Genomic DNA, 10,034 nt, shown 5'->3' with positions numbered 1-10,034 from the left:
TTGAAATGATTCTTGCAGGAATAATTTTTTTGAATGTATCACATAAATGGATGATTATAAACACAGATAGGAACACTCGGGAAGCAGTGAAGCCATGGGCAATAGCTCAAGCATTTTCCAATTGACACGAACTAATCGACGTGGCCATCCAGGTGAACACGTGTCGACTCCTCTCGCAACGCAGTACATGTCAAGCACCTAAGCGCCACGTCGCACACCAACAACAAGTGCCAATTTCGTACACAACCCCAACCCTTCGCTCCCACCGTTGTTTTGCGACACTGAGCAAACAAAGAAAACCCTCACCCATTTGTTTGTGATTTTAAAAAGCAAGAAATCATCGTATTATTCGTGCTTACGCAGAAATCAAAACCCAGAAAATGATGAACTTTGTGGCTCTGTTCCTTGTTGTGACTTCACTGGTAACCGCTGGGGTGTGGTTTCCGTCTGCCAGCCCACCAAGTGATCAGACCCAGCAGCAGAAGCAGAGGCAAGAAGGTCCTCAGCAGCAGCATGCTAGGGATCAGGAAGTCATTGTCAAAAATGGGCACAGGGTGGTTGTCGTGGAGTACGATGAGCATGGCCACCACAAAACCAAAGTCTCAATCTCGCCGGAACACGGCCATCCACCCCGCAGAGAGTCTTCTTCCTTCTCCGAAAATGAAGTATCGTCGCCCTCGAAGATTTCTAGGGCTTTCGACAACTCCATGGAAAACATCAAAGAAGCGGCCTCTGGTCTCGCTAACTTTGGCCAAGGCCATGGCGAGGGTCACAGTCCGAAAGAGCTCATGTGCGATGCCTACGGAAGATGCAAGCACAACATTGCAAGTGCTATCGAGACCAAAAAGGAGATTTGTAAGGAGACAGCACACGGGGCAAAGGAGGCGGCGCATAAGGTAGGTGAGGCGGCACACAGGGCAGGCGAGGCGGTCGAAAATGTGTACGAGAGGGCGAAAGATACGGTGTCGGATAAGGCGCACGAGGTTGAGGAAACTGCTAGAGACCCAATGGAAAAAGCAAAGAACGCCTCCAAGACGGCCAAGGACATGGGGGACACGTTGGCGGAAAAAGCAAAAGAAGCTAAAGAGACCGCGGAGGAAGCAGCTTTTAAGGTGAAGGCTGGAGCGGAGGAGCTCAAAAGTGACTTGGCTGAAAAAGCGAAAGAAGCGAAAGAGACTGCGGAGGAAGCAGCTGGTAAGGTTAAGGCTGGAGCGGAGGAGCTCAAAAGTGGGACCCAGAAGAGGCTGCATCAGTCGAGGGACAAAGTAAGAGAGTTCTGGTACGGTGCATTCAGGTCCATAGCATCGGGTGACTTACTGGAGGGTTTGATGTCCGTGGCGCATCTATTCGGGCTGGCTACGGCTTACGGAATGTGCATGTGGATTACGTTCGTGTCGAGCCACGTGTTGGCGTGGAGTCTGCCGCCGCAGCAGTTTGGGATGGTACAGAGCAAGATTTACAAGGTTTATTTCAAGGCCATGGCGTATAGTGTTGGGATGGCATTGTTGGGTCATCTGTGGAGACATAGAAGCTCATTGTTTCGAGGGAAGGCGGCGGATATGTTGCAGAACTATAATCTTATCGCTGCTCTTTCCATGATCTTATTCAATATGATGTACTTGGAGCCTCGATCCACTAAGGTAATCGTCAACAAAAAATTATATAGAATCATATATAAGTTGTATGTCTGGTGTTCATATACTATATTAATGGCATGCTTGTATCGACCACTAGCTTTTTATTATTTTGTATTTCGGAATCACGGTACAATTAGTGCTCTGATATTCTTATGATTTTATCCTGATGTAGATTGTTTTGATATAATTACTTTGTTTATGCCGTGATATCGTTCGGAGGATTTTGTCTTCCAGCAGATTTGGCTCTGGTGTGTGCCATTCCCTGATCCCCTTCACAGGCATGATTGTTAATCGTCAATACGTTCTTGGTCATCTGTGTTTATAGTTCGACATGAGCACTTGAAACAATTCGCGAGTCTGGAACCCTATATTTTTCACAGTTTGTGCATTATAATTGGGGGCCATCAGCATAGTTCATTGCGTTGAAGGTCTTTCTGCTTTTCTATTATTGTTACTGATACAATGACAAGGATTTCTATAGCTACTAGGCATACTTTAAAATTGCCTTGTATGTTAATTACTCGGCGTTTTGGATGGAATTTGGCTGTCCGTGTTTCCTTGTTTTTTAGCAGCTCTGCTAAACTCGCCTTCATTTTCAGTCTTGTTGCAGTGTTCCAAGTAATTTCATTTATGCTCTTGCGCGTGTGCTTGGTCCGTGTGTATTTGCTCTCATTGCATAGAATGTGCGTGCAGGTGATGTTTGAGAGAATGAAGATCGAGAAGGAAGAAGGAAGAGGAAGAGAGAGAGTACATGTTGATGCCAGAATCAGCAGGGAGGCTGGCCAGCAGCAGCAGCAGCAGACTACCACTGAAGGCGAACCCTCAATCACGACGCCTCCACAAGTCTCGAGGAGGGAGCAACAGGTGGTTGAGCCTGATATTGAGAGGCTTAACGAGATGCGTGAGAGCCTGAAGAAGCTAAATACATGTTCGTCGTTCCTCAACATCGCGTCACTAATGGCTCTTAGCTGGCATCTTGTGTATCTTGCCCAGCACCTCCCCAGTTCATGCTGTTGATAAGGACTTGGATTCGGAGAATCTCTTTGCTTGTCGCAGATAATTATTTGTTTGTAAAGTTGATGTTTTTGGTAACTTTCGATATGATACTTGTACCATAGCTGTAATGAAAGATATGGAGTCAGACTGCTGCACTTGTTCTTATGTGAAGTTACATGAATTAACGCTGGCTACATCTTCTGTGTTTTTCCTTTCTTTTTCGCCTGGATGAGGGTATCCGATCCTTCATCTTAGTCCAGATTCTAACACAGACTGCGTGTGAATGAATCAACACCCTAAACTAACAAGGTTCTCCGCATTGCGAGGGTTGGGTAACGTCTATCGTAGGCAGTCTTACTTCATTTTTGCAAATGGGTTGTTTCAACATATTTCACCGAGGAGCAACATGTTCATAACGTCAAGGCTCACTCTCATTTAGAATCATTCTTGGATCGATCCCGTTTGGTAACCAAATAAAAGATGTTGAGATGTGTCATTGACCAAAAGAATGCTTGTTTTGCTGAACCAAAAAGTTGGCTCATGTGTAAGGAATGCAAACATCAAAGAATCTGTACCTTCTCAGTGAACCTTCTACTGTAAAAAATCTAATAGAATCTGTCAAGCATTTTGAAATATCCCTACAAGAAAGGACTAGCCTTCGATCATTTGAAGCCGTTAGTTCTTCCATAGAAGGTGACGAAGCTTCGGAATGAACATGGGCATACTGTGTGATCTTACGAGTGATTCGTCCTTGTAAGCCGTTAAAAGTGTCATAATACTGTTTAAATTACGCATCGAAGCATAAATTATCTTAACCTAAAACACCTTTGCTATGAGCATAACTGAAAGATGAAAACTACGTTTATTAAACGAAAATACAAGTACATTGGGACAATGCACTATGCTCTCTGCTCACAAGGTTTATTTTGAATTGGTTGAATTACTATACCTCCAGACACCAAATTAGCCTTGGTTGTCGTCAACGACTCCCACCCTCTCATCAGAATCAACTCCCGCATCAACTTGGTTGCGCCCCACATAGCAACACAAGATACAACAGAAGACCTTCACATCAGAATCAACTCCCGCATCAACTTGGTTGCGCCCCACATAGCAACCCAAAATACAACAAAAACCTTCACAAACTTAAACTCGTAAACCATGATAACAAACAACAAAAAAATCATAACCTCAAGCAGTATAAACCAGACCGCCGTTACCGCCACATCTTATGGCCCTAAATAAAAGTTGAGACAATCGTAATTAAACTAAGTGACAAATGTATGAATTTAACAATTGTTATCCACAAATGTTTTATTCAATTCATGGCTAAAAAGAAAGATACGTGGCACATCTCTTGACCAATCGTAATACTATATTAGAAAAACAAGATAAAGAATAAAAATAACACATAAAAAGACAAACAAATCGTGGTCAACTTCCTTGTCGTTTTGATTGACTAGTGTTTTCCTCTTAACAAATTAGTTGGGGCGCACCTGCCATTCACCAACATTATTTCTCTTCAGTTGAATTTCTGTTCTCAATCACTTCAAATTGCGGCACAAAACGCGATACACAAGCAAATCATAACCAAGGTATAAAATATAGATGATATCGGAAATATTGGTAATCTAAAAATACGGAAATTTCGATGGAAATATCGGGATATTATCGATATCGATAAAAATTGAATAAAAACCACGGAAATTATAAGAAAAACTTAAAAAAATTTATTGAAACTTTGCAGGATATTTATTTAGTCAATTATCTAATAGTTTATCACAAAAAATTGGAAGGAAATGCATTGCATGATGGATTTAATTGATTTAAGTTGATTATATAGTGAGCTGGGAAACATTGTGAGTGTAGAAAATATGTAGTAATTAATGAAAGATGTTTAAACACACCGTAATCATTTATATATAATGAATTAGTACAATCTTTTATACTTTATACATTTCATGGTAAGATACATGAGTGACTTAATACCACATAGAGTTCCTATCAAGGTCTAAAATATCGATGATATCGGAAATATCGGTAGTCCAAAAACACGAAAATTTCGATGAAAATATCGGGATAATATCGATATTTAGACCTCGATCATAACCACCACCAGCAGTAGCAGCTGCCGCCATGGGAGACGCCATTGTGCTGTACGCAGCTCTAGGGATGGGGCACATCATGTTTTGATTATGGGTAATAAGCAGAAGTTACAAGAACTTTGGAAGATGGTTCGATCCACTCATATCCGAAATTAAAAATAAAAAAATATTTTATTATTTTATAAACAAATTCATATTTTAATATGAATTGCCTGAATTATTCAGTTTAGAGGTGAAAATGCATTTTGGTAGTTACTGTTCACTGCCTTCCTCAATAACTTAGAGAGTAATAGTCCATAGATAATTTAGAGGTGTAGTTACTCTTAGTAAAAAGATTGGATTGGAATAATTTAATAATTACTTTAAGGTATATTAAAAAATGAAAATAAAAAAATTGACCAACTTAAAATGTATGGGTTATGTAACTTATGTTTAGTTACGCTTTATAGAATTTAATTTTGATAATACGCTCAATGTAATTCAAAAATCACAACTTTACCCTATGAAAATTAAAATTTGTTCGATTTTACTATGTTTTTATTTTTTTATTTTCTTTCTGATGTGGATGGGTAAAAATGTAATATCATAGGTTTAATTTGGCTACGCTTCATAAAACTCGGTTTGATCACACTTCATCCACTAAAACTCAATTTAATCCTCCCTTCTCTAGAAACTCGATTAGCTCTTATGTTTTCACATTTTTAATTGGTCGATAGAACTTTCATTACAACCAAAATTAGTTTAAGGCCCAAAATGAACCTGATAAACAACAGATAAAGTAAAAGGTCAAAGTAAAGTGAGAATAGCAACCCAAGATACAACGGGAGACCCTTACAAACTTAATCAGTAGGCTGCAATAATAAATAACAAAAATACTCTAATCTCAAACAACATAAATCAGACCATCGCTGCCGCCGCATCAAAATAAGGCCCAAAATGAACCCGATAAACAACAGATAAAGTAAAAGGTCCAAGTAAAATGAGAATAGCAACCCAAAATACAACGGAAGATCCTCACAAACTTAATCAGTAGGCTGCAATAATAAAAACAAAAAAGACTCTTATGTTTTCACATTTTTAATTGGTCGATAGAACTTTCATTACAACCAAAATTAGTATAAGGCCCAAAATGAACCCGATAAACAATAGAGAAAGTAAAAGGTCCAAGTAAAATGAGAATAGCAACCTCAAATGCAACGGAAGACCCTCACAAACTTAATCAGTAGGCTACAATAATAAATAACAAAAAAAGACTCTTATCTCAAACAGCATAAATCAGATACGTGGCACATCTCTTGACCAAAATGAACCTGATAAACAACAGATAAAGTAAAAGGTCAAAGTAAAGTGAGAATAGCAACCCAAGATACAACGGGAGACCCTTACAAACTTAATCGGTAGGCTGCAATAATAAATAACAAAAATACTCTAATCTTAAACAAAATAAATCAGACCATCGCTACCGCCGCATCAAAATAAGGCCCAAAATGAACCCGATAAACAACAGATAAAGTAAAAGGTCCAAGTAAAATGAGAATGGCAACCTAAAATACAACGGGAGATCCTCACAAACTTAATCAGTAGGCTGCAATAATAAATAACAAAAAAGACTCTTATGTTTTCACATTTTTAATTGGTCGATAGAACTTTCATTACAACCAAAATTAGTATAAGGCCAAAATGAACCTGATAAACAACAGATAAAGTAAAAGGTCAAAGGAAAGTGAGAATGGCAACCCAAGATACAACGAGAGACCCTTACAAACTTAATCGATAGGTTGCAATAATAAATATTAAAAATACTCCAATCTCAAATAACATAAATCAGACCATCGCTGCCGCGGCATCAAAATAAGGCCCAAAATGAGCATAAGGTCCAAAATGAACCCGATAAACAATAGAGAAAGTAAAAGGTCCAAGTAAAATGAGAATAGCACCCCAAAATACAACAGACGCTCACAAACTTAATCAGTAGGCTGCAATAATAAATAACAAAAAAAGACTCTTATCTCAAACAGCATAAATCAGATACGTGGCACATCTCGTGACCAATCGTAATACTATACTAGAAAACAAGATAAAAAAATAAAAAAATAAATAAAAAGACAAACAAATCATGGTCAACTTCCTTGTCGTTTTGGTTGACTAGTGTTTTCCTCCTAACAAATTAGTTGGGGCGCACCTGCCATTCACCTACATTATTTCTCTTCGGTTGAATTTCTGTTCTCAAATCACTTTAAATTGCAGTACAAAACGCGACACACAAACAAATCATAACCACCACCACCAGTCGCAGCTGCCGCCATGGGAGACGTCATTGTACTGTACGCATCTCCAGGGATGGGGCACATCGTCGCCATGGTGGAGCTGGGCAAGTTCATTGTCCACCGCTACGGCCCCCACAAATTCTCCATCACCATTCTCTACACCTGCGGCAGCATTGTCGACACCGCTAGCATCCCCGTCTACATCCGCCGCATCTCCCACTCCCACCCTTTCATTTCCTTCCGCCAATTCCCTCGCGTCACCAATAATATTACCCGAAACATAAGCGTCCCCGCAATCACGTTCGACTTCATCCGCCAGAACGATCCTCATGTCCGCAGTGCCCTCCAAGAAATCTCTAAATCCGCCACCGTTCGCGCCTTCATCATCGACCTCTTCTGCACCTCCGCTCTTCCCATAGGGAAGGAATTCAACATCCCAACATACTACTTCTGCACTTCTGGTGCCGCAATTCTTGCTGCTTTTTTGTATTTGCCCAAGATCGATGAGCAAACCAAAACCACCGAGAGTTTCAAAGACCTCCGCGACACCGTTTTCGAATTCCCCGGATGGAAGTCTCCTCTGAAGGCTACACACATGGTCCAACTGGTGCTCGACCGGAACGACCCTGCTTATTCGGACATGATCTATTTCTGCTCACATCTTCCCAAATCCAACGGAATCATCGTCAACACGTTCGAAGAGCTCGAGCCACCTAGCGTCCTCCAGGCCATTGCTGGAGGCCTGTGTGTTCCTGATGGGCCAACTCCGCCCGTGTACTACGTTGGTCCATTGATTGAGGAAGAGAAAGAATTGAGTAAGGATGCAGATGCGGCCGAGAAGGAGGACTGCTTGTCATGGCTCGATAAGCAGCCAAGTCGAAGCGTGCTGTTTCTCTGTTTCGGAAGCATGGGATCATTTCCGGCTGCTCAACTGAAGGAGATAGCGAACGGGTTGGAGGCGAGCGGGCAGAGGTTCCTGTGGGTGGTGAAGAAGCCGCCGGTTGAAGAGAAATCAAAGCAGGTCCATGGAGTTGACGACTTTGATTTGAAGGGTGTGTTGCCAGAAGGGTTTTTGGAGAGGACGGCAGACAGGGGGATGGTAGTGAAGTCATGGGCGCCGCAGGTGGTGGTGTTGAAGAAGGAGTCGGTTGGTGGGTTCGTGACACATTGCGGATGGAACTCGGTACTGGAAGCAGTGGTTGCGGGGGTGCCGATGATTGCTTGGCCGCTTTACGCGGAGCAGCATATGAACAGGAATGTTCTAGTGACGGACATGGAAATCGCGATCGGGGTGGAGCAGAGAGACGAGGAAGGTGGGTTCGTGAGCGGGGAAGAAGTGGAGAGGAGAGTGAGGGAGTTGATGGAGTCGGAAGGAGGAAGAGTGCTTAGAGAGAGGTGCAAGAAACTTGGGGAGATGGCTTCGGCTGCTTTGGGAGAGACCGGTTCGTCCACCAGAAACTTGGTCAACTTTGTTAGTAGCATTACATAACCGTGCAAGTTTTGGGTTCGCATTTCGCATTTGGATTTCGAGAGGAGTCGTGTGCAAGAATAAACCCTCTTAACCAACTCCGCGATATGGTTTTCTGTTACTTAGTTTGGCACCTCGTGGGATTTTGGTGCTCTCTTTTGAGAGTTTTAAGAAAGCATCAAACTATTCGGATGTAATGTTGATGTAACGTCGACCATCAGCTTAATTCCAACCAATAAGATTATGTACTTCTTTCTTACCAAGTCCTTGGTTAGCTTAGCTCCTTGGTCGATTTTTCACACCACACCATGTTAAACTTGTTAACTTATTAGCGCTTGAACGTGTATAATGCAGATGCCGAAACCAACAGAAAATCGCAGTTCATCCGGCCTAGACGTCATTGCAACTGTAAACTCCGCAAGTCTAATACAAAATTTTAGATTTATATACTTACCACTTGTGACAAATGAAATGCATATGAAGTTTTCTTTTCTTACTGAAATGAGGATCACCATGTGCATTTGTTCTGCATCCTTCCCGCAACTCATCATACATTCCTTATTCATCTCTCATTCTCCCTCGTATTTGCTTTTTATATCTAACCAAAACATGAAAACTAAAAACTAAGTAGTTATCGAGCAGACCGTACATTACTTATTCTATATGGATTTTTATTCCAAACTTTGTGCAATTTGCTGAAATTATCAGAAATCATGTAATAATGGTTAACAAATTTATGTTCATGTACGAGCTAACAGCTAGCGTACACTCTCGTCTATACATCAAGCTCCAAAAGAGTAAACTGCCGTTAGACCTCCTAAACTATTACTCTAGCTGAAACTGACCCTTAAAACTATTTTTTTTTTGGTAAATTAACTCCCTCAGCTATATGAAATTAGCCAATTTTAACGCCTCACCATCAGATTTGATGAAATTCATCCACTTTGCCGTCAAATACCAGCACCTGATTTAGACTTAGGGTTAAGTCATGCCAGTATTTGATGGCAAAGTGGATGAAATTTCATCGAATCTGACGGTAAAGGGTTAATTGGCTGATTTCAAATAATTCATACAGTCGATTGCACTTAGTGGAATAAGGCTTCGTTGTGGTATTTAAAACAATCATCAGCCATATGCAGGTTGATAGTCTCTCACCTGAATCCTCCTTTATTCCGATGACAACATACACATTGAAACTCAATATCACTATGCTACAAGGTAACTGAAGATAATTATCGCTCTGAGAATTTCACAAGCGATTTACTAATTATATAGCTCCATCATGGAACAGAAAACTTTATGAATATAAACATCTAGATACGCACAAGTAAACGTTACAGATGCATACATGAAGCGTGTTAAGAACAAAATAAAATAAAAAATCTTGCCATTCTAATGTACAACTACAATAATAATCTGTTTCCTTGGAAGCGACAACAAAATCATACCGATTGAACTTTTCCAAGTGGAAGCAGCTAAGCGCGGAATCATGGAATCTAGGTATGGCACTCTTACATCTATATATTGCAGAAGAATGCAACATAGAAAATGGTGTATCTCT

At 40.8% G+C, this 10,034-nt stretch overlaps 2 protein-coding genes across 2 annotated transcripts; both read left to right on the top strand.

Moving 5' to 3' along the window:
- The first annotated feature begins 225 nt into the window (after window positions 1-225).
- Window positions 226-2,840, top strand: LOC103416320 (late embryogenesis abundant protein D-29). Its single transcript, XM_029094860.2, has 2 exons — window positions 226-1,640; window positions 2,331-2,840. The coding sequence occupies exons 1-2, from the start codon at window positions 381-383 to the stop codon at window positions 2,652-2,654; spliced, it is 1,584 nt and encodes a 527-aa protein (XP_028950693.1). The 5' UTR covers window positions 226-380; the 3' UTR covers window positions 2,655-2,840.
- A 4,114-nt stretch (window positions 2,841-6,954) lies between these two features.
- On the top strand, window positions 6,955-8,736 carry LOC103402192 (phloretin 2'-O-glucosyltransferase). Its single transcript, NM_001328723.2, has one exon. The coding sequence runs from the start codon at window positions 7,043-7,045 to the stop codon at window positions 8,492-8,494; it is 1,452 nt and encodes a 483-aa protein (NP_001315652.2). The 5' UTR covers window positions 6,955-7,042; the 3' UTR covers window positions 8,495-8,736.
- The last annotated feature ends 1,298 nt before the right edge of the window (window positions 8,737-10,034 follow it).

The sequence above is a fragment of the Malus domestica genome, chromosome 15 (genome assembly GCF_042453785.1).
Source record: "Malus domestica chromosome 15, GDT2T_hap1".
Classification (NCBI taxonomy): Eukaryota; Viridiplantae; Streptophyta; class Magnoliopsida; order Rosales; family Rosaceae; genus Malus; species Malus domestica.
The sequence above is the reverse complement of the archived record's forward strand: the minus strand, read 5'-3'. Positions and strand labels throughout refer to the sequence as shown.